The sequence below is a fragment of the Trichosurus vulpecula genome, chromosome 2 (genome assembly GCF_011100635.1).
Source record: "Trichosurus vulpecula isolate mTriVul1 chromosome 2, mTriVul1.pri, whole genome shotgun sequence".
Lineage (NCBI taxonomy): Eukaryota > Metazoa > Chordata > Mammalia > Diprotodontia > Phalangeridae > Trichosurus > Trichosurus vulpecula.
The window spans coordinates 422376057-422401758 of record NC_050574.1 but is presented as its reverse complement, the minus strand read 5'-3'; the positions used below and the strand labels follow the sequence as shown (position 1 = coordinate 422401758).

General features: G+C 38.7%; 1 protein-coding gene across 1 annotated transcript in view; it reads left to right on the top strand.

The window, feature by feature from the left end:
- The window catches only part of CTPS2 (CTP synthase 2), a 143881-nt gene that overhangs the window by 22307 nt on the left and 95872 nt on the right, over nucleotides 1-25702 (top strand). Inside the window, exons 5-8 of the mRNA XM_036746891.1 lie at nucleotides 522-638; nucleotides 1793-1876; nucleotides 4520-4600; nucleotides 19468-19619. Coding sequence (XP_036602786.1) covers nucleotides 522-638; nucleotides 1793-1876; nucleotides 4520-4600; nucleotides 19468-19619 — 434 coding nt within the window. The remainder of the gene's footprint in view (nucleotides 1-521; nucleotides 639-1792; nucleotides 1877-4519; nucleotides 4601-19467; nucleotides 19620-25702) is intronic.

The window sequence follows — 25702 nt, the reverse complement described above, 5'->3', positions numbered from 1 at the left end:
AGGGCTAAGTCTGTCAAAATCAGTCCTCACACACTGTGGCTGTTACTGTATACAATGTTCTCCTGGTTCTGCTCACTTTACTCAGCATCAGTTCATAGAAGCCTTTCCAGGTTTTTCTAAGTCTCATCATTTCTTATAGCACAATAGTATTCCATTACATTCAGCCATTCCCCAATTGATGGGCATTCCCTCAATTTTCAGTTTTTGGCCACCACAAAAAGAGCTGCTATAAATGTTTTTGTACATGTGGGTCCCTTTCCTATTTTTATGATCTCTTTGGGATACAGCCTTAGAAGTGGTATCGCTGGGTCTATACTCCTTAAAAACCTGTAGCACTTGGTCCCAAAGGAATAAGAATGGTTTCTGTAATAGCACTACACAGAATAGGATATTTTTTGTCATTCTGTTGTTATCAAATTATAAAATATTAATATACTAATTAAGTATTTTATTATATTATATAATTATTAATTAGTAAAAATAATAATTGATATTAATATCAAGTATTTTTGTTTCCCCAGCTGGGTGGCACCATTGGAGACATCGAAGGCATGCCATTCGTTGAAGCGTTTAGACAATTCCAATTTAAGGCAAAAAGAGAGAACTTCTGTAATATCCATGTTAGCCTTGTCCCACAGGTAGGCTCTCAGCAGTGTGCTGTTGTGGAGAGAGTGTGCAGTCTGGAAGAACTGGGTTCAGCTACTACCTCAATCACTAACAAGCTGTGTGACCATGGCTAGGTCGCTTAATCTCTCTGAGCCTTAGTTTATTCATTGGTAAAATGAGGGATTAATAATAGCCTATACCTCATAGGGTTGTGAGAATCAAGTGAGAAGACACATGTCAAGAGTTTTGCAAACCTTCCGGTGTTATGCAAATTCAAAACTATTATTATTATTATCAATTTTTAATGTTTTGTGGGTTTTTATCCTTTGCCTGTCCTGAAGATTTAAAAGTTGCTGGTGATGTTAGCTATTTATACATAATATATAAATTTATTTACAATATAAAACAAGAAGCCAGTTTTAGCAGCAGATAAATGTCACTTCTTTGTAGCACAAATATTTCACTTTAGTAGATTTTTTTTCTTATGCAGGTTCATGGCAAACTTTCACTTGTTTACAAAATTTTTTTTTCCACCAATGATAGTAAAGTATATAAACTTAAAAAGATGATTCTGTGTTTTTTTGTGCACTCTGCTTTTTTGTATTTGGCTCCCCTTTTCCCTCCCAACCTGTCTCTGTGATAAGATTTCAGAGGATGGGTGGAAGGGACCTGATAGAAAATTTGATACTATCTATATTGTTCTGCTATGAGGCCTGGATTGATTACAGTACCGTTACAGTAGAAGAAGCCTTAGATAATTCAAATCCACTTATCCTGAAAAGTTATTTAAAACCTCTAGTTTTATTGACCAGAGATAGCCAAATTTTAACAGGCTTTACTTCTATCCTAAGTTGTCAGATGGAAAAGTAATTATGTTATATGCAAATGGAGGCTATGACTTCACAGGTTAGAGAAATGGATAGTTGAGATGGTATTACCCAGTTAAATCAGATCTCTTAAAGGCTGATTTAGAAGTACTCCATTCTCCCCTGGTTTTCTTTTTCAATCTGGAGAGTTATGGGGTGTTTGAATTACTTGTCTATGATGATGAAATTCACTTTTTGTTCAGATTTCCACTTTACTTGACCATGGCGGACATAATTATTGTATGTATTTCTTTATTCTTTGTCTTGGGTAGGGCCATTCTATGTTGTAAAAATTTCAGCCTTTAACATTTCTCTTCCAGCCCAGTGCTACTGGAGAACAGAAAACCAAACCTACACAAAATAGTGTTCGGGCATTGAGAGGCTTAGGATTGTCTCCTGACCTGGTAAGTTTTTGTTTATTTAATTTTTAAAAAAATCTGAATTTAGGCATCCCTCCAAAATAGCATTTCCATATGCATAGCAGAACACCAAAAGAAATTTTGTAAGGAAACATGGATCTCCATTTCATGCCACTAACTTTTAAGAAACGTGTATAATAAATTCTACACATTACTCTCAAAACTGCCCTACTTGTCTCTCTTTTTTTTTAAACTTCTGTGCATTTAAAAAAATGCCTCTTTGGGGGATCACTATTGCTAACTTCTTCTCTTCTTCTCCCAACCCCCAATTAAAAACTGGGAGAGGAAAAAAAACCCCTCATAATAAACTAGCAGAGTGAAACAAGATTCATCCCTTCCCCAATGGCCACATCCAAAAATGTCTGACTGTTTCTGTATCTTGAGTCCATCACCTTTGTGTCAGGAGGAAGATAATATAACTCATCAAAGGTCCTTTGGAGACAAGGTTGGTTATTGCATTGGTCAGAGTTCCTAAGTTGTTTTTCCTTTCCGGGCTGATGTCTGACCTGCTAAGTTAATGAGAATGTATAGAAAGGGTTTAGTTTCTGTATCATCTTTCACCCAGATTGCTTAACTAAGGACCAATGGTACAAACAGCATATACACAGTTGTGCGGTTGGGGCAGGGTAGTAGGGAAAAGCCTGACATTGGGAGTCAGAAAACCTGGGGTCTAGCTCTCAGCTTTGCCACTAATGAATTATTTGATCTTGAGAAAGTCTCTCCATCTCCCTGGGCTTCACTTGCTTCATTTAGAGTTAAGAGTTTAGACTAGATGAGGTCCTTTCCAGTTGTAAAACAAATGTCATAGCTCTATGTACGCCTTTTGTGTTTGGAAGCCAGAAAGTACGGTATTGCTCCCAGTTCTCAACTAAGCGTTTACATTCTCTTTGGATCATAGAGGTCAAACTAGATGGGGCCTTAGAGGTCATAGAGGTTAGTCACCTCATTTAACAGATGGAGCAACAGACCAGAGAGAGGTGATGTAATTTACCCAAGGTGACATTGGTACAAAGTGCCAGAGCCAGGAATTGAACCTGAATCCTCTGATGCTAAATTCAACAGTTTCCACTTTAATATACTGCCCTTCCATTGTCCCATCCTGAAGTGCTACATTACTATACAGGGTGTTCCTAAAGTCTGGACATATAGGAAATGTGGAGTTATTGCATCGAGTTCATGTTAAGCTTGCAAAGTGCTTCAACCTTTGCATCACAAATGATGGAAATCATATTGAAGATGTTATTTGTTAATATTCCAATTAAATAAAATGTTGAAAATTTCATTTATTTCATTTCTTGAAAATATGCATTTTTGCCTATGTGTTGAGACTTTAAGAACACCCTGTATAGCATTATATGATCTTTTTATATGTATATTATTATAATATATTGAACTACATAATGTTACATGCTATATATTATATTGCATCATATAACATGCAATTAAATATAAATATATAAAATATAATATATAAACAGATATATAGTAAATGAAATATAGAAATAAATATAAGACTATGTATATGATACATAAAATGTATAAATATATAACATATTATATCATTTTACATATTATATGTAATTATTTTCATCATCATTATCTGTTTTTGATGATAGTTTGACAGTAAGACAGTTACATAGTTACATAGACCTGTCATTTGAGAATTGAGTCTCCCATAATGAATGTGGAGGCCTTCCCTCAGTACGGTAACCCTGCTTAAGATATCTTTTTGTGTTATTGAAGTAACTACTTCAAGAAGTAACTACTCTCATTACTCAAATTTTATTTTTGGTTTAAACTACAATGCCTCAAGATAATGAGTAATCTAAATAAATCCCTTCATAGTTGTCTTTATCTCATCTTTAGTGATGTCTTTTGCAGTATTTTAAAGTTAAACTTTTTTTCTATTATAAGCATTATTTTTTCCCCTCCTACTTTTCTGAAAACAAAAGGAAAACAAAACTCTTGTAACAGATACGCACAATCAACAAAACAAATCCCCACATTGGCCATGTCCGTATGTATTTCTGCTTATTAAGTCTGCCACCTCTCTGTCAGGGGATCGTCATCGGTCCTCTGGAATCATGGCTGGTGATTGCATCGATCTGGGTACTTATAGTGATAACTTTAGTTATCATTATATCTGAGTTCGTGTAGCATATAATTACATATTATGTAACACACATATCTGAGTCACTTTGGAATTCAGGGCCTTATCCACAGATTTGGTGTAGTGTTAAGAAGAGCACTGTATTTAGAGTCAGAAATCTTTGGTTTAAGTCCTGATTGAGCTCCTAAGTGTGTGACCTTAGAAAAGTCGGGTTACTCCTCTGTAAAATGGGGATCACGATCCTTGCACCACCAGCTTATAAGATTTTTTTTTAAATGAGGATCAGATGAGGTAATGGATATAAAGTTATTTTTTCCCCCATAAAATTAATGTGCTATATACATGTCACCTACTGTTAATGCCTTTCTTCATAATGACTTGGACCAACTTCAAAGCCTCTTACAGAAAAGATCATGCTCCTTTCTAGGTCACAAAGTGAATGATTTATTTCTGTAGCATCGCATTTTATCTTATTTGTCTCCTGGTGACTGATTTGTACCTCATTGACTTTGATACAGATTGTATGCAGAAGTTCAAAGCCCATTGAAATGGCCGTAAAGGAAAAGATATCCATGTTTTGCCATGTGGAACCTGAGCAGGTTGGTTCTGCCCTCTGGATTTCATTGTTCCTATATTCCATTCTCTTGTCAATATGGTGCTACCCTCTGTGTATTGTGGGATGTTTTCACAGGCTTTTACCAACAGAAAAATGAAGGCTTTAAGGAATTCATGATACTGCATGCTCTTACAATACTGTGCTCGCTCTCTCTCTGCTTTCTCTTTCTTTTTTATTGTAAAATCTCTTACTCTCTTTTCCCCTGTTAGAGGGATAGGTTTGATAATACCAGTTTCACAGATGGAGTAGAAGTTACATTGCCTAATATATCACCTTCTGGTTATAGCCAGAAGTAAAGGATGGGATTTCTGATCTCATAGTGTAATAGATCTTGATTGAAGGTCAGGGCAAACATCTTGTTTATGGTTCAGTGCCCAGGCATCTCGAAATCATAAACCAGACCATATCTTTTCCCCTACCACTTGCAGAAGATATATGAAGACAAGAAAACACAAGGTTATACGGCATAAAAGCCAAGGAAAGTCCTGTAAAATAAAGCATCCTCCTCTTCACTAGGCTAAGAAAAGGTTAAATTAATTTTGTGAGAATTTACATCGGTCTCTATTTCTGTGATTGATTACTGGGTTGAGGATGATACCATGAACCCTGCTCTCCTCTCCCATCCCTCCCAGGCTTCATATTCCAAGTTGCCATTTCTCTGATCAGTACCTTCTCTGGGAGGAAAAAAACAAACTAAAAATTAAAATCATCTTTTCACCGGAGGAGTTAATTCATACTCTTATCCCTAGAGATCTGGACTTTTTAGTAGCCCCTAGGTGGCGCTATGTATCCAGTGAGCACAGGACTTGGAGTCAAGAAGGCCTTAGTTCATATCCAGTTTCAGATCCTCATTAGTTGTATGATTCTGGGCAAGTCACTTAACCTGTGCCTGCCTCAGTTTCCTCAAATGTAAAATGGAGTTAATAATAATAACCTGCCTCCAAGAGTTGTTGTGAGGATCAAATGAGATAATACTTGTAAAACGTTTAGCACAGCATCTGGTAGGGACTTAAATGTTCCTCCCTTCCTTTCCTTCTTTCTTCCCTTCCCTCTGTTCGTTTGTTCCTTCCTCTCCTTTCCTCTCCTCTTCTCTCCTCTCCTCTCCTCCCCTCCCCTCCCCTCCCTTCCTCTTGTCCTTTCCTTTCCTTTCTTCTCCTTTCCCTCCCTTCTTTCTTCCTTCCTTCCTCTCTCCCTTTCTCCCTTCTTTCCTTCCCTAACTTTTATAGGTTTGAGGGACCTTACAGATGACCATTAATGAAGTGTGTGATAGCATCAGTTGTTGCAATCTAACTTCCATTTCCTAAACAAATCTTTCTTGCCTGCTATTATGGAACAATAAAGTACCTTCCCTTCCCTGGAGGTCAGAATGTCCTACCCCACACATCAAAGAATCTTAGATTTGAGAATACAAATTACCTTCCCTTTTTTCCATCAGAACCTGGATTCAAATTCCTCTTCTGCCACATTCTGCCTTTATAATCTTGGGCAGATAGCCCTTGCCCTCGATTCATCTGCAAAATGAGAGATTGGACTCAATGACCTGTAAGATTTTCTTCTAGTTCAAAGAAGATCTGTCATCCTAATCCCAGGCCAAATATTGAAAACAGGGAATCAGGGGAAGCATTGCTGTTTTCTCTTTTGCAGGTGTCTGAGCAGTACTTTACCTCCTGCGATTGGAAATGTCTCCTTTGTACCCATTACACTGCAGCTCACATCACATGGAGATAACAATGTGTGTATTTTTGATGTTTCTAACACCACCTTTGGTCATGTCATGTTATGGGTGGCTGCCCGAATTATAACAGTAAGAGCGTTAGAATTGGAATCAGAAGAGCTGGCTTCTGACACCAGCTTTAGCCCTTAGAATCTCTCTCTTTGTAAGTCCACTAATCTCTTTGATCCTCACTTTCCTCACATGCAAAATGAGGACAACAATCGCTAATAATTATCACATACTTTAAGGCTTGTAAAGCTGCTTTACACATTTCACCTCATTTGATGTAGGTGCTAATATTATCATCTGCGTTTTATAAGTCAGGCAGCTGGGACTTGGGTGAAGTGACTTGACTGGAGTCAAATAGTAAGTATCTGAGATGGCATTTGAACTCAGATCTTCCTGGTTCTTGATCGAATGCTCTGGTCATTGTATCAGATTTCATGAGCTCTCTCGGTCAAGAAGAAAGTGCTTTGTAAATCTTGAAGTGATGTATAAAAATGTGAGTTGTTACTTGAGTTATTATTGTTGGACCTGATTATTTGGATGTTTTCTCCTTCTGCGAGTCTGCCTTCGTGACTCTTCCAAAAAAGGTCATTTCTTAATTTTTTTTGTCTCCTTCCCTGCCCTGTTAGTTTATCAGTGCCCATGCATTAAGCTTTTTTTTGTTGAGGGATTTAGGTCAGTCACAATGCAGAACTAACTGATGAATAGAGCTTAGTCAACATTAGAGGGCAAGAGTGAGAGTCGTTGGAAAACTTTGACCTGCCACAAATTGGAGAATACTGGTCTAAAGTCTAAGCAAACATATCTTCCCTTCAGATCCCCCCTCCCTTTGGTCTTTTCCAGCACTTCTGCCCTCGAGATTCTAAGTCTCCTACGTATTGCTTCAGAATTATCTGTCAGGTAGTTGTCAAGAAGTTCAAGGGAGTGTCTTGGGTAATTAGTATGTGTGATATATTTTTTTAGAAGTATATGCATTAATGTTTATTATGTAGACATAGACAGAAGTAATAAAAAAATTTTCTATCTATAGGATGTTTTCTTCACAACAACCCTGGAAGGTGTAATTATCCCCATTTCACATATGAGTAATCTAAGATTCAGAGATACAAAGTGACTTGCTCTTATTCAAGTAGTTAGTAAGTATTAAAGCTCATCTTCTGAATCCACATTTAATTTTTTACACTTTTTTATCATTTTTATCTAATATTTTAGTTTTCAACATTGATTTCCATAAGATTTTGAGTTACAGATTTTCTCCCCATTTCTACCCTCGCTCCCATTCAAAGATGGCATGTATTCTGATTGCCCCGTTCCCTAGTCAGCCCTCCCTTCTGTCACCCCACTCCTCCCGCCCCATCCCCTTTCCCCTTACTTTCTTGTAGGGCAGGATATATTTCTATGTCCCATTCCCTATATATCTTATTTCCCAGTTGCAAGCAAAAACAACTTTTTTTTTGAGCATCTGCTTTTAAAACTTTGAGTTCCAAATTCTCTCCCCTCTTCCCTCCCCACCCACCCTCCCTAAGAAGGCAAGCAGTTCGACATAGACCACACATGTATCATTATGTAAAATACTTCTACAATACTCATGTTATAAAAGACTAACTATATTTTGTTCCTTCCTATCCTGTCCCCCTTTATTCAGTTTTCTCCCTTGACCCTGCCTCTTTTCAAAGGGATCCCCTTCCCCTTACTTTCCTGTGGGGAAAGATAGACAATTGAGTGTGTATGTTATTCCTTCCTTAAGTCAAATCCAATGAGAGCAAGATTCACTCATTCCCCCTCACATGCCCCCTCTTCCCTTCAACTGCTTTTTCTTGCTACTTTTATTTGAGATAATCTACCCCATTCTATCTCTCCCGTTCTCCTTCTCTCAATATATTCCTCTCTCATCCCTTAACTTGATTTTTTTTTTAGCTATCATCCCTTCATATTCAACTCCCCTGTGCCCTTCATCTGTGTCAATTACACACATCATCTTTCCATGTAGGAATGTAAACAAAACAGTTCAACTTTAGTAAGTCCCTTATGATTTCTCTTTCTTGTTTACCTTTTCATGCTTCTTTTGATTTTTGTGTTTGAAAGTCAAATTTTCTACTGAGCTCTGGTCTTTTCATTGAGAAAGCTTGAAAGTCCTCTGTTTTATTGAAAGCCCATATTTTGCCTTGGAGCATGATACTCAGTTTTGCTGGATAGGTGATTCTTGGTTTTAATCCTAGCTCCATTGACCTCCAGAATATCATATTCCAAGCCCTTCGGTCCCTTAATGTGGAAGCTGCTAGGTCCTGTGTTATCCTGATTGTTTTTCCACAATACTCAAATTGTTTCTTCCTGGCTGCTTGTAGTATTTTCTCCTTCACCTGGGAGCTCTGGAATTTGGCGACAATGTTCCTAAGAGTTTTCTTTTCAGGATCTTTTTGAGGAGGCGATCTGTGGATTCTTTCAATTTTTATTTTACCCTCTGGCCCTAGAATATCAGGTCAATTCTGCTTGATAATTTCTTGAAAAATGATATCTAGGCTCTTTTTTTGATCATGGCTTTCAGGTAGTCCAATAATTTTTAAATTGTCTCTCCTGGATCTATTTTCCAGGTCAGTGGTTTTTCCAATGAGATATTTCACATTGTCTTCCACTTTTTCATTCCTTTGGTTCTGTTTTATAATATCTTGATTCCTCATCAAGTCACTAGCTTCCACTTGCTCCAATCTAATTTTTAAGGTAGTATTTTCTTCAGTGGTCTTTTGGACCTCCTTTTCCATTTGGCTAATTCTGCCTTTCAAGGCATTCTTCTCCTCATTGGCTTTTTGGAGCTCTTTTGCCGTTTGAGTTAGTCTATTTTTTAAAGTGTTGTTTTCTTCAATATTTTTTTCAGCATTTTTTGGGTCTCCCGTAGCAAATCATTGACTTGTTTTTCATGGTTTTCTTGCATCACTCTCATTTCTCTTCCCAATTTTTCCTCTACTTCTCTTATGTGCTTTTCCAAATCCTTTTTGAGCTCTTCCATGGCCTGAGACCAATTCATATTTTTCTTGGAGGCTTTTGATGTAGGCTCTTTGACTTTGTTGACCTCTTCTGGCTGTTTGTTTTGGTCTTCTTTGTCACCAAAGAAAGATTCCAAAGTCTGAGTCTGAATCTGGGTGCGTTTTCACTGCCTGCCCATGTTCTCAGCCAACTACTTGACCCTTGAGTTTTTTGTCAGAGTATGACTGCTTGTAGAGTAGAGAGTGCTTTGTCCCAAGCTTGAGGTGCTATGCTGTTGTCCTCACAGCTATTTCTACACAGCAAGCTCTGCCACACCAGTGCTCCTCCTCCCCCAAGAACCACCAACCTGGACCGCGACTCAGATCTTAAGCAGGCTCTGCACTCCTGCTCTGATCTGCCACTTAATTCCTCCTACCAGATGGGCCTGGAAGCAACTGCAGCTGTAGTTCTGTCCTCAGAGCTGCACCACCTCTGCTGCTCCCAGTGTGGTGGCCCGAAATGCGAACTCCTTTCACTCTGTCCCCACAGCTTTTCCCACTAACCTTCTGTGTTGTCTTTGGTGTTTTTGGGTTGAGAAGTCTGGTAACTGCCACAGCTCACTGATTCCGGGCACTAGAGCCTGTTCCACTTGGCTTCTGGTCTGTTTAGTCAGGGTGCGGCTCACACTGGGCTCTGCTCTGCTCCTCTCCTAGCTCTGTGCGATAGACCTTACCCAGCGACCATCCAGGCTGTCCTGGGCTGGAGCCCTGCTTCCCTCTGCTGTTCTGTGGGTTCTGTAGTTCTAGAATTTGTTCAGAGGCATTTTTTATAGTTGTTTGGAGGGTCCTGGGGGAGAGCCTTAGGCGAGTCCCTGCTTTCCAGCTGCCATCTTGACTCCACTCCCGAGGTCTGTTTCCTTTGAGAAAGATTGCAGTTCTGTGCTTTCTCATTTTGTGTGATTCTCATCTACATTATTCTTTTTTTTTTCATCTACATTATTCTTAAAGGCTTCCATAGAGGATCCCAGTGTGTTGGAAGCTTCTACAAGGTCTTTCTGCTAACAGTGTGCCCCTTGATATGCCCAGCTGTTGTTTCTAATTCTTACCATATGATTAACCTGCTTCCTTTTTCTCATACCTTCTGGCATATACTTTGTCATGCTTTAATTTATTTTTTTAATTTGGCAACTAAAACATCCAACAAAATAGAGAACATTTCTATCTTTCTATATACAAACATACACAAAAGAACACAAAAAGAGTTCTATGTGAAACTATTAGTCTCTACTTCATAACACTTGCTTTTAAAAAAAAAGTATATAGTAAATTCTATGTTACTTTCAAAATTGCCCTGCTTGTCTGTGTTTCCTTCTGAACGTCCTTTTGTTCTGTCCTGTGATTTTTAAAACAATATTTCAGTGGCTCTTCTATGCATTTAAAAAAAAAGTGTTTCACTTATCCCTCCCTACCCCCCTCCCCCACCCCTTTTTGGCATGACTATCAATCCCTTTCCACCCTCAATTCAAAACTGAAAGAAAAAAAAAACCCTTGTAACAAACATGCATAATCAAGCAAAAGAAATACACACAGTAGCCACGTCCATAAATGTGTGTTTCTTTCTGACTTTGTGCCCATCACCTAGGAGGAAGGTAACATTTCTCTATAGATCCTATGGAGATGTGGCTGGTCATTGCAGTAAACAGTTTTTAAGTCTTTCACAGCTGTTTTGCTTTACAGTGTTGTTGTCCTTGTTAATTTAGTCTTCTGATTCTGGTCACTCAGTAATGCTTATTTCTCTTTTTTATTATATACTTGACAAACATTACCATTTCCGTGTGCAAAAAGCAGAAACGATAGCTATATATGAATCCATGAATCCATATTTAATAATAATAATAATAATAGAAAACATTTACATAGCACATACTATGTGCTAGAACTTTGTAAAAGCTTTAAAATTATTGTCTGATTTAATCCTCACAATAACCCTGGGAGGTAGGCCCTATTATTATTTTTTTCTTTTTGCTATTATTAATTATTATTCCATTACATGCACATCTAAAAAGTGTATGTTAATTTTAACATGGTAGTACCAACATTGCCTTAGTTGTCTGTGTCCCTTTCTGACCTTCTTTTGGTTATCTTCTGTATATTTCATTAATACCTTCTGGCAAATGAGTTATCACTCACAACATCTGACCCTGCTTTTGGGCACCGTGTTTTTTTCCATGGCCTTTCCCATGGGTGTACCTTTAATTCTTTCAAGATTATAGTATTCCATTATTTGGCACCATCATTGGGAATATATTGATATTAAAGATGGATTTCTGTAGTAGCAAACAGTTTGGGATCAATGGAAATTTATCTAGTTTCCCAAATTCCCAAATAATCTGGTCTGGTCTCTTCTGTTTAATTTTGGGGTTCAGCTGTGTAGCCCTTGTTGAGGGTGTCCATATTGATGGACTAATTGGATGATTTGGCTGTTAAGAACTATAGTAGCTATCTATTTTAAGATTTTCCACTAATAGCAGTCTTAGCTGATGTCCTTGTCATGATATGTTTTATAAGCCTAAAACAAAACTGAAAAGAAAAAGAAAAATGTTTTCTTGGTTTCTCTGCCCTTCTTTGTCTTCCACGACACTTAATCTCTTCTGGTTCTCCTATCTGTCTTATTGCTTCTCCTGGGTCTTTTTTTGTGGACCATTATCTATCTTCCTGCCTCTAAGTGGAAGTTGCCTAAAGCTGTGTCTTGGACCATCTGCTCTCTCTGTCCCAGAGTTCTCAAAGGGTCTACTATAGCACCACTAATATATTGTGAGTGTCACTAAATATTTCTCAAATGGCATGGAACAACTTACACTTGAAATCATATCTTCATGCAGTGCCTCCATGGTTCATGCAGTGATTCTTCACAGCAAAAGAAATACTATGCCATATGCAAGAGAATTTGATAACCACTCTTTCGTACTTTCTCCCTTGGTGACTTCATCTACTCTCCTGGTTTAATTAACATCTCTATGTAGATGATTCCCTGTAATAATAATTCACATTTATGTAAGATTTTAAGGTTTGTAAAGCACTATGTGATGATACACATCATCTTTCCATGTAGGAATGTAAACAAAACAGTTCATTTACTTGTTTTTCATGATTTTCTTGCATCACTCTCATTTCTCTTCCCAATTTTTCCTCTACTTCTCTAGCTTGCTTTTCTAAATCCTTTTTGAGCTCTTCCATGGCTTGAGATCAGTTCATGTTTTTCTTGGAGGCTTTTGATGTACGCTCTTTGACTTTGTTGACTTCTTCTGGCTGTATGTTTTGATCTTCTTTGTCACCAAAAAAAGATTGTAGAGTCTGAATCTTAGTCTGCATCCTTTTTCACTGCCTGCTTATGTTCCCAGCCAACTACTTGACCCTTGAGCTTTTTGTTAGTGTGTGACTGCTTATAGAGTAGAGAGTACTTTGTCCCAAGCTTGTTTTCAGAGCTTTTTCTATACAGCAAGCTCTGCCACACCAGTGCTCCTCCTCCCCAAAGAACCGCCAACCTGGATTGTGACTCAGATCTGAGCAGGCTCTGCACTCCCACTCAGATCTGCCACTTAATTCCTCCCACCAGGTGGGCCTGGGGCTGGAAGCAACTGCAGCTGTAGTTCTGTAGCTGTACCACCTCTGCTGCTCCCAGTGTGGTGGCCAAACCATGAACATCTTTCACTCTGTCCCCGAAGTTTTTTCCCACTAACCTTCTGTGTTATCTTTGGTGTTTGTGGGTTGAGAAGTCTGGTAACTGCCACAGCTCACTGATTCAGGGCACTAGAGCCTGTTCCACCCAGCTCCCGATCTGGTTGGTCCGGGAGTAGCCCACGTTGGGCTCTGCTCTGCTCCTAGCTCCATGCGATAGACCTCACCCTGTGACCATCCAGGCTGTCCTGGGCTGGAGCCTTGCTTCCCTCTGCTATTTTGTGGGTTCTGCAGTTCTAGAATTTGTTCAGAGCCATTTTTATAGATGTTTGGAGGGTCTTGGGGGAGAGCTTTAGGCAAGTCCCTGCTTTCCAGTTGCCATCTTGGCTCCGCCCCCCTCAATTCATCATCTCTTTCTTTTACACATTATCTCTTGCATTCATCTCATCTCCATTTATATACACACACGTATGTGTGTGTATATTTATTGTTTAGCTAATTATTAATATGAATTTAAAGAATTTAAGTGACCATTCATCCTAATTTAGGCTGTTGTTACTTCTGTGTTAGACTTGTATATTTAGTCTCTTCTGATTTGATCTCTTTGTTCCTCTGTCTGCCAAAATCTTCTTCCTAAGGCACACATGCGACCATTGTCATTTTCCTCCTTAAGCTTCCAATGGCTTCTATTGCCTCTAGGATTTAAAATAAAACTAAACTTGACCTCAGATTTAAGATGCTTCACAATTTATCCCCGACCCAGCTTTTCAACTTTCTCTTTTTTTAAAACTTAAATTGTTTTATTGATGCATTCTGTTTTTACATTATATTACATTATGTCTTGCATTACATTTATATGTATATATATGTATATTACATTATACATTACATTTCAACACTTCCTTCAGACTGAACCCTACCTTATAATAAAGGAAAACAATTGTGCAAAAATGTCTAATTCAATGAATACATCTGACATTGTGTGCAATATTCCAATAACCCTCTTGTAGTCCCCTGCCTCTACCACGAGGGAGGAGGTATGTTTTATTATGGATTCTCTGAGTCATTTATTAGTTTTTTAGTTATTCAATTTGATTTCCTTTTATTAATCTTTTCATTTATATTGTCATTCTTGTGGTTTTGCTTATTTTTCTCTGCACCAGCTCATGGGAATCTTGCCATGATTCTTGGCGATCTCCGTATTCAGTATTTCTTATTGCATAACTATATTCCATTACGTTCATATACCATAGTTTTGCATGTTTGTTTTTTTGCCATTCCAGAATTGATAGGCGCCTTGCTTTGTTTTCAATCCTTTGCTACCACAGCATGGTGTTCTATCCAATTATGGATGTTTGAAGATTTTTTTTTTTAACTTCCTTCCTTACATGCCCAGTAGCGAGATTATTAGGTCAAAAGGTATAGGTCAGTTTCATCAATCCCCTTTTCCCATAATTCCAAATTGATATCCAGAATAGTTAAACAGTTCACATATCCACCAACAACAGTCTGTTATCCCCTAGCCATTCCAACATTGACTGATGCCATTTTTGGTTATCTTTTCCAACTTGCATGGTATGAGGTAAAACTTAAGTTTTAATTTGCCTTTTTCTTACTATTAGTGATTTAGATCATATTTCACGTGGGCTAGAGTTTATAGTTCTTTTGAACAATCCATATCCTTTGACTACTTCTGTGTTTGGTTCTTAGTGTCCTATATTTGGGTCAGTTCCCTGTATGTTTTAGGTATTCAGACCCTTATCAGTGTTATTTTAAGCAGATTTGTTTCCCACTAGCATTTCTTTCCTAATTCTATCTTTGTTGATTTTTATTAATGCAAAATCTTTTAAATTTCATGTAGTTAAAATATCCTTGTTTACATAGGAATTCTGCCATAGCTGGAGTTGTAAAAGGTATTTACTCTTGTTCTTTTCTAAAAAAAAAATTTTTTTTGATGTGGCATCATAGTCAGGTCATAACCATTTTGAACTTCTACATATATCTCTATCTCCACACCTATAGCTGTACGTGTGTGTCTACATGTCTGCCTTTGAATCTGACTATATCTACATCTGTCCACATTTACATCTTTTTATTTGTCTACAGCTACATCTTTATATAGACATATGAATCTTTCTATTTAGAGCATCTATCTCTCTATTTTTCTAGAGCATGTGTTTATTATATAATAGTAACTATGCTAAACCCAATTAAGAGAGACCCAACCTTCAAGGAGCTTACATTCTGATGGGAGAAGACTACATGAAAGTAAGGGAAGATTGAAAATGTATGGTTTAGAGATGACCTTCTAGAAGTAAATGTTGGATCTGGGTGAGATAAAGCAACAGCTCACTTGTCAGAGCTCAGGGTGGTTCCAGTGGTGGAGTCCAAGTTTCCAATGAGGAGATGGGAATGATGGCTAGATAGGCATATATGCAATGGTCTAAACCTAATTTCTGCCCATCTGCTTTCCAGTTTTCATAGCCGTTCTTATGTAAAGACATACCCAACACTGTCTCAGGGTAGCAGCTAAAGCATCCTTTTAACTTCTTTTTTTCCTTCCTTCCATCAAGGTTAAATGACTTGCCCAGGGTCACACAGCTAGTAAGTGTCTGAGGCTGGATTTGAACTCAGGTAGCTCTATCTACAATGCCACCTAGCTGCCCCGAGAGCATCCTTTTACATTAAGAGGCCTGAGCTTTAGGCTCATGTTCACTTAATTCAGTCTTGGAAGAACCTGGACCCTAAAGAGAGGAATCAGGTTCCCCCTTCCTCCCTGCCCCATTTTCTCTGGTTCTTTATGCCCTCCTTTCCTAGAAACCTAGAGGAAATCACTTAGACAAAGTATAGGTTTGGTTCATGTAGAGAGCATCAGACCCTTATAGACAGGTGCCAAATGTACAAAATAGTTCATGTATAGGATAGCTATTCATTTTTTCCGCCCAAAAGAAATACTTAAAACCTAAAAGAGACTCACAAGTGTCCATTGGCAAAGACTTAAAATATGAAATAAAAAAATTGATAACTCCTATTATACTTTCTGGCTAGGTAGATACTTAAAACCTGAAAACGTGAAACATTTTGGGAGCCTGCTGTGTCACTTCACCTTAGTTTTTTGCTATTTAAGCAACTTGCTCCAGGTCCTTATCTTCTGGAAAGCCAGAGCCTGACTTGGGCTCATCTTGATATTGGTAATGATCTCTTCTGAGAAGCATTGTAGTAGCTGGAGGGACTACAGGGGTTCCTGCTAGCTGGTTTCCCAGGTTTCTCATCTAGACCTCTTGAGTCCCCAGTGTAGCAGCCTAAGGTGGACTTTCTAGCTTTAGTTCATATTACACTCCTTCATACACTGCATTGCAGCTTGACTGGACTAACTGCTGTTCCCTATGCCAAACATTTCATTTTCATGCATTTGTGTATTATTTCCTTCCCCTTCCCCACCCTTGCCCCATTCCTGGTTTGTACTTCTTTCCTTATATGTCTTGTCAGTGCTCAGACCAGTTGCCACCTTCCATATGAAGCTTTTCTTGATCTCTTCTCCCATGCCCAAATCCATTTTCTTTCCCCTGCCCTCCCTCGCCTCAAATTAGAATTCAGAATAAATAGTGTTCTCTTATACATATAGTATCTGTCTTTCTTCTCGCAGTAGAGTGTAAGCTCCTTCTAGGGTGTCGTGTTTTTGTCTTTAGATCTCTAGCTAAGTGCCTTTTACATAGTTGATAATTTAATAAATGTTTATTGAATTTTTTTTAAAAAAATTATTATCTTTCCTTTTTATATAACCTTCATCTCTGCTCTTTCCAGAAAAGCAGTTCAGCAAAACTAAACAACACATCAACGGCATATGATAGTTACATTTAAAACCCCCCCAAAATAAAACCTTGGGACAAATTTTAAAAAGCTCATAGCAGAGATGTGTAAATTAAATATTCTTTAAGTTTCCTTTAGTTCTTAATTCCTTGATCCTGCATACTTCATGATACTGATCTGCTGGGTACTCATCTTCCATACAAGGTATTTCTTTTTTCACAGTTTATTTTTTTTCATTTAACAAGCATTTCAAAAATTAACCTATATGCCCACTATATATGGATATATAGCTTAATTTAATTAAAATAATCTATATGTCCATTCCAGCCCTATTGAGCAAAAAAATTAAAAAGAAAATCCTCAATCAGTGGTTCAGCAAGACAAAATCCCACCTTGACCATGTCTGAAAATGCCTTTATCTGCATTTTAAGTTCACCACCTCTGTTAGAAAGCAAATTTTATCTTCACTCTTTTGGACTCATGGCTTATCACTATGTTGATCAAAATTCTTTGTAGCATTGTCATTGTATAAATTATCTTCATTCTATTCACTTTGTTCTGCATTGGTTCGTAAAGGTCTTCTCAATTTCTTCCGAAATTGCCCATTTAATCATTCTTATGACATAATGCTATTCTATTACATTCAATTTGTTTAGCCATTCCCCAGTAGGAAGACACTCCCTCCACCCTTCATTTCCAATTTTTGCTCGCCATCCCCCACCTTGGTTTCCAAATTTTTGTCTCCCATGAAAAGAGCTGCCATAAATATTTTTGTGCAAGTAGATCCTTTTGCTTTTTCTTTGATTTTTCTGGGGTTATAAGCCTAGTAGGCACAGTTTGGTGACTCTCTGAGTGTAGTTCCAAATACTTTCCAGAAAGGTCATATCATTTCAGAGTGCTATTGATAATGTACTAATGTGCCCATTAGCTCCTCTCACATTCATTCTGTTTCTCTTTTGTTATCTTTGTCAGTCTGCTAGGTAAGAGGGGAAAATGTCATGTTGCTTTAATTTGCATTTCTCTTGCATCCCTTACATCATTTCTTGTAGCACAATAGTATTCTGTCACAATCATTACCACCTCTTGTTCAGCCATTCCCCAACTGATGGGTATCCCTTTGATTGCTGGTTTTTTGCCACCACAAAAAAGTGGCTATGAATATTTTTGTATATACAGGTAGTGCAAGGACTATTTTATATTTTTTCTTTCCTCTTCATATTTTCCTCTTACTATTGACTTGTTATTTTCTTTTCACTTTTGAGGGTCCCACTGGCCTCACAGTCCTCCAGCCTCACAAACTTGGTGTCTCCTCAGCCTTACCCACCGAAGCATTCTGTTAAGTTGGCCACTTCTTCCGTCAAAGTAGCTCTTGTACATGTCCACTTTTGTCCGCTCACAAAACTGCTGTCCTGGTAGCAGCTAGATCATTGGATTAGCCTTGGGGCCTCTCCCCTCTCCATTCCAGCTGTCGGAGGTCTGACCATCTTACTCCTCTACTCAGTAAATCCAAGTGGTTCCCGGTTACCTCTAGGATCAAATATAAATTATTTTGCCTGGCATTTAAATCCCTTCACAATCTGGCCCTTCCTACCTTGGCAGTCTTGTTCTACTTTCCCTCCCCTCCATGTATGCTAAAACACATCTACACTGGCCTACTTCACACATGACATCCCATCTCCTAACTCATGCCTTTGCATTGATTGTAACCCATGTCTGGAATGATCTTCCTCCTCACGTAGGTGTCCTGGCTTCCTTGACTTCTTTTAAGACTCAGAATAAATCTGGCCTTACTTAGGAGGCCTTTCCCACATCTTGTAGCTATTAAAATCTTCCCTCTGGGATTATAATCCATTAACACTGTATATATCTTCTATGCACCTTCTTATTTACACACTGCCTTCCCCATTAGAGTGTGAACACCTTGAGGGCAGGGACAGTGTTTGTGCCTTTCTTTATATCCCTAGCATTTAGTACAGGCCCTGGCACATAGTAAGTACTAAATAGAAGCCGATTGACACATAACTGGCACCTGATGCAGAAGGAGCTTAATAAATGCTTTATTGAATTGAGTTGAAAGAGGAGATATGTTTTTAGTAGGATTTTTGAAAGATGGGATAAATTAGTTTTAGGGAAGAGAGAGAGAGAGAGACAGAGAGAGAGAGAGAAGGAGGGAGAGAGAGAGGTAGGGAGGGAGGGAGGAGAGACAGAGAGAGTGCTATTATGGCTTTGAGGGAATCTTAACCTTTTCTCTACCATTGTGACCTTAAGCAAATTATTACTCTTTCAGTCTCAGTCTTCTTAGTTGTAAAATGAGGATTAGATTAGATAAAGATTCCTTCCATATATGTAGTCTGTGATGCTATGTTACCAGATGTGTTAAAGTTAGTGGCTTAATCCAAACAAGTGATATTTTTATATTAAACTTTGCTCCCATTTAAGGAAGCCAGAATATTGAGGTTTTGTTTGTGTGTGTGTGTGTGTATAAAATTCTTTGCAAATGGTAAAGTGCTACAGGAATGCCATATATTGTTATCAATACTGTTATTACATAACATCTAATTGTAGTTGTAATCTTCCTGGCTCCCTTTTCATTCCTGAGCTGGCAAGCGTCATAGTAGTATTGTAAAGTTTCATGTTAGAGCCTGTCCTGTCAAAGTAAGATGTGTTGTTGTAATTTAACAGGTGATATTCATCCATGATGTTTCTTCCACTTACCGAGTGCCTGTCCTTTTGGAAGATCAAGGTATTGTCAAGTATTTTAAAGAGAGATTGGACCTGCCTATTGACGATCATGCAAGCGATTTGCTTTTCAAATGGAAAAATATGGCTGACAGGTATGGTAATGAGGTCATCTCTATAGGAGTGAAATCTTTTTAGAATACTAGCGTGTGGAAGAATAATGATTTGTTCTGCAGTCTATCTCAGTATTTCCTAGCCAGTGTGCCTCTTGGGTCTGTGAAATTATTACCCAGGGGCCTGCAAATCTGTAAGTTACAAAATAGTATTTGTTAAATGACACAGTTTATCAAGAAGCAAATTTACCTTCTGGAGACTGAATAAATAAATACTTGGCACATAGTTTGAACTGGACCTGTGATTTCATTGGTGTGTGGAAATCCTGGTGAGGAAGGTGCCTTCTGCTAATGCAAATGAGCACCAGTTCTACATCTTAATCATTTTTCAGAATTACTTGGAGGTCTAAGTGGTTACGGTACACAATGCCACGTCAGGCAGTGTCAGAGGGAGGAGTTGAATTCAGGTTTTCCTGACTGAGGCCACTCAGCTTTTCATATGTGCCTTGCACATATAGATACAAATATAAATAAGGACGATAGCTATTGGGGATAAATTGAAGGAGGGTTTTTTTTGACGATGGGGGAGAGACGGAAATGTTTGTAGGCTTCCTGAGTATCAATATATCTCTGTTGATATCTCTCTAGATAGTGCTAGAGATCTACAGAGATTGATATGTATCTATATATAGAAATAGATAAGGAGATTAATATAGATATTGAAAGATAGGAATCTATGCCTACCTCTATAGAGTTCTCTTTCTATGTGTAGCTATGTAGCTGTATCACTATAGATCTCTATCTCTGCATCTCTCTATCACTTTCTCTATATTTCTGTCTTTATAGATCTTTCTCACTTTCTCTCTAGATTTCCATCTATATTGGCAGCAGGGTTCGGGTCCAAATATTTAGGAAACTCCTGCTATGGAAACACCGCAGCATATCAGCATATCTGTGACTTAGTGTTGCCTGGGGATCGTGGATTATACATTTTTAGAGCTGGAATGGACCTTAGAGGTCCATCTGGTCCAACTGCCTCATTTTATAGATAAACAAACTCAAAAAGGTTAGGTGATTTATCCAAGGTTGCACATTAAAATGAACCTTTGTGACCCTTGGGATTAGTTCTCAGCTCTACAATCCCAGCAGACTTAGGATTCGAACCCAGGCCCTCTGACTTCAAGTATAGCCCTTCTTCCACTCTTCCATGCTGTACTGAGAGGTTAAATGATTTTTTTTGGTAGCTCAACCAGCCCATGTAAGAGGTAGGTCTTGAATCCAGAACTTCTTGACTTCAGAGCTGCTGACTTCATGTACTATGTCTCTCACATGACAACTTTTAAAAATGTATATTAGGTGCTGCTGTGGTTAATAAAGTACAAATTAATTTAAAGTGTTACTAAGCATTCATAGTAGCTTTTTGCTATTATTTATCTTTTCAGTCAGGTATACTAATAATGCAGCTGTTAATTACAAAAGGAAGACTGAAAAATTTTTTTTCATGTAAAAAGAGTTCTTATACTTGAAAGGGGGATAGCCTGATGGAATGGAAAGAGAACTAAATTTGTATTCAGAAAATGATCCTAAATTTTGAATCTGGGTTCTACCACTTTCTACAGTATGACCTCGGGCATTATTCTCACTAGGCTTAGTTTTCTTATCTTTAAAATGAGTTGGGTAGACTAGATGGTCTCTAAGTTTCTTTCATCTTTAAGGCTGTGAGCCAAGGAAACTTTGCTCTATCTGGATTTATAATAAGCTTTATTTATAATAGAGGTCTGTTGTTCTTTTTGAAGATTTCTGGTGCTTATGATTTTTCCAAGCTTATGCAAAGATGAATTTGAAGGAGATTTAGCTTCAAAAGATGTTCTGAAAAGCTATATTCTTTCTCTTTCTTCATGAACTCTCAAATTCCTTTATCTGATTATAATCTATTGTTATGCCACTTTTATCTCTGCCTTATAACCCCAAACTTAAATCTACATGGTGATGTGACCTCAAATCCTCCTCAGTTCTTTACCAGACCATCTCTTCTGCACTCTTTTCCCTTCTCTTTTTCTTTTGTTAAAATATTATTCATTTTTAACATTCGTTTAAAAAAATTTTGAGTTCCAAATTCTCTCCCTCGAGCCCTTCTCTCACTCCCTTGAGAAAGCAAGCAATGTGATATTAATCCTACATATGAAGGTGTGCAAAACATTTCCATATTAATCATGTTACAAAAAGAAAAAAATCAAGAAAAATGAACAAAGTGTAAAAAGTACGCTTCAGCTTATCTGAACTGATGCAGAGTGAAGTGAGCAGAGCCACAAGATCATTTTACATGATAACAGCAATATTGTATGATTACCAGCTATGAATCACTTAGCTGTTTTCAGCAGGACGTGATCCAAGACAATTCCAAAGGATTCATGATGAAAAATGCTGTCCACCTCCAGAGAAAAAACTGATGGAGTTTGAGTGCAGATTGAAGTGTACTTTTTTTACTTTATTTTTTCTTGTCTTTTTTTTTGTCTCTGTTCTTTTTTGCAGCATGGCTGATATGGAAATATGTTTTACATGGTGCACATGTATAAACTATATCAAAGTGCTTGCCTTCTCAAGGAGGGGAGAGCAGAGAGGAAATCTGGAACTCAAAAATTATAAATGAATGTTAAAAATTGTTTTCACATGTAATTGAGAAAAAAATAAAAACATTCTTTAAAAAAGAATGTGAAAGCAGAAAAAAGTATGCTTCAATCTGCACTCAGAATTGATAAACCATTTCAGTTCTACGTTGTCTTCTTTTAAGTCCATTGTCCCCTATTATATCACTCATCTTCCCTGGCCAAGCTTCAGCCTTGGATTTTTCTCCCCTTTGTTCCTATACACATACTGCTGAATGAAGCTGGAGAAAATCATGAAACCATCCTATCTGGGTTCACTGGTAATTTATGTTATATAACCTCAATGGGGCCCTTGTTGTTGCAAGGCAACCTTTTTATACCTCCCTCAATAACTCACTGCCCCATTCATCATAGCAGTGTTTCCAGACTTTTTTTTTTTTACCCCTTCTGAAGCCTCTTATGGCTTTCCCTCTGCCTCCCCTCTCAGGTGAGAGCCTTGCCTCGTATTTTACAGAAAAAATGGAGGCCATTTGCTGGGAGCTCCCTCTTCTCCCTTCTTCCTCATATTACATCACCCAAGTGTCTTCTGTCACTATCTCCTCCACCCTGTCTCACATGATGAGGTGGCCCTTCTTGCCAAGGTTAACTCCTCTGCATGCACAAGAGATTCAAGAGATGGCCTCCTCTACCATCCTTGCCCTCTCATAATCTTCAATGTCTTCCTATCTTCTAGCTACTTCCCTACTGTTTACAAATATTCCCATGTCTCCCCCATCCTCAAAAAACCCTTACTCCATTCATCCTGTTAGCTCTCATGCAATATTTCTTCTTTCTTTTGTGCCTTGTTATTCATCCTTCCTTTTTCAAGATGACTGGTGACATCACTGGGGAGGATGTCTTGACTTGCTGGTGGATTGGGTTAAAGTGAGGCACAGTTGCTCAAGGTCATCAGTTTCCCTCTCTCTTCTTGAGTCATCCTAGTCCAGTGGCAAGACAAAAGTCAGGATGACCGGTGATGGCCTGGGATGCAGTGAATGGCCTTGGCGTCTTTAGTGTCTGACCAAGCCCTAAGCACTCCACAGCACCTGCTTCAGCCACCTTTATGGCCGTTGGAACAAATTGTTCTCATCTCTCCATTCCTCTGGGGAAAGTCTTCACATGCTTGGGTAGATATGCCCGTAACTTACTGATGGCATCTGACCTCATCTCTCTGCTCTCTTGAAAGCTACTAATGATCTCTTAATTGCCAAATCTAATGATCTTTTCTCAATCCCCATCCTTCTTGATCTCTCTACAGTCTTTGATGTTGTTGGTCACCCTTTTCTCTTTGATACTCTCTTCTCTGGATTTTTGGGGTGCTGCCCTCTCCTGGACCTTCTCTTACCTATCTGATTGCTCCTTCTCAGTCTCCTTTGTTGGATCTTCATCCAAGAAATGCCTGCTAACCTTGGGGTAGCAGGGCTCTGTCTTGGACCCTCTTCTCCCCCTACACTATTTAACTTGGTGATCTTATCACCTCCCAGGGATTCAGTTATCATCTTAATGTTCCTCACATCTACCGCTCTGGCTCTAACCACTCTGCTGACCTCGAGTCTTTCCTCCAGCTGCCTATTGAGCATCTCAAACTGGATGTCCTGTAGATGTCTGAAATGCGACATGTCCAAAACAAAACTCAGTATCTTTTCCCCCAAACCTGTTACCTGTCCAGGGTACCACCAATCCTCCTAGTTTTCCAGGTTTACAACCTAGGTGTCATCCTCAACTCCTCTCTCTGTCTCACCTCCCATATCCAATCAGTTGCAAAAGCCTGTTGAGTTTAGCTTTGTAACATTTCTTCAATATGCCTTTTCCCTCCTCTGATATTGCTGCCACCCTGATTTGGGCCCTCTTTACTTCATGCATGTACCATTGAAATAGGCTGCTCATTAGTCTTCCTGCCACAAGTTTCTCTCCATTTCATCCCATCCTCCACACAGTTGTCGGAGTGATCTTCCTGAAGCACATAACTGACCATGTCACTCCCCTACTCAGTAAACTCCAATGGCTCCCTATCACCTCAGGGGTTGAATATAAAATCTTTTGATTGGCATTCAAAGCCCTTTTTCCCCACTGCCACCCCAACCGCCCCACCTTACCGGTCTTTTTACACCATGCCCTTTCCTCTGTCACATGCTCTGCCATTGGCCTCCCTGCTGTTCTTCCTACAAGATGCTCCAGTTCCAAATTCTGGGCATTTTGCTGGCTGTCTCCCTGCACCTGAAATGCTCTTCCCACTCTTCTCTACCTCCTAGTTTCCTTTGAGTCTCAGCTAAAATCCTGCCTACTACAGAAAGCCCTTCCTGATCTCCCTTAATTCTAAATCTTGCCTCTGTCGATGATTTCCAGTTTATCTCGCACATAGCTTATTTGTACATAGCTGTTTACACGTTGACTTTCCCTTTAGACTGTGGTCTCCTGGAGAGCAGGGACTATCTTTTGCCTTTCTTTGTATCCCTGGGGATTAATAGAGTGCCTAGCACATCGTAGGTGTTTAATAAGCATTTATTCACTTACTCTGTATCTGAATAGTGTCTTCTGATGGTATTGGAGTTTGCTCTCCTGTCTTATGCCATTTTATCCTCTCAAGAAATAGGAAACTAATGAAAATTTATTTGGCTGGAAAGTAGTTGTTTGTTGTCATTGTAATTTCTTCTTGCATCTGTAGTTTTAACTTGATTATCAAGCTCCTTGATTGGATAAGAAAGATAAAGCATTACTAAATGCTAATTATGTGCCAGTTACTGTGTTAAGTCCTGGGATTACCAGTATGAAAATCAAGACAGTACCTGTCCTCAAGGAGTTTCTTCCTTCCTTCCTTTCTTCCCTCCCTCCATTCTTTCCTTCTGGCCTTCCTTTTCCCCTCCATTACTCCTTCCTTCTCTTCCTTCCTCCCTCCCTCCCACCCTCCCTCCCTATCCTTCTTCTTACCTGCTGCATTACCCTTCCTCTCTCTCTGCCCCTGATTTCTGGTTTCTTTTTATGTGTTGTCATCTCTAATTAGAGAGGGTAGAGATTGTCTTGATTGGTTGGATTTATGTCCTTTGCACCTAGCATGGTGCCTGGCGCATAGTAAGCATTTAATAAATGCTGTCTGTCCATCTGTCTATCTGTCTATCTATCTATACATCCATCCATCCATCCATCCATCCATCCATCCTAACCCTGTACAAGAATTCCCTTTACAGTCCCCTTAACAAGTGTTTCTTGAAGAACTCTAATATGTAACTACCTTGACAGGTATCTTGATCATTAGAAACCTCTTCCTTAGATCAAGTCTATATCTATCTTACTGTGAAGTACTGAACTTGTATCTATAGAAGCCAGTGGAGATCGTGGGGCTGAATAGGTATCGATGCCAGCAGTGGCTCCAGATCCTTTCCCTGTCCCTTTTCTAGTAGTTTGGCAAGACTGACAATAACCACATCTGACAGTGGAGGGAACATTGCCTGTCCTCTGTAGTCCTCCCTCCCTCCCCCCTTT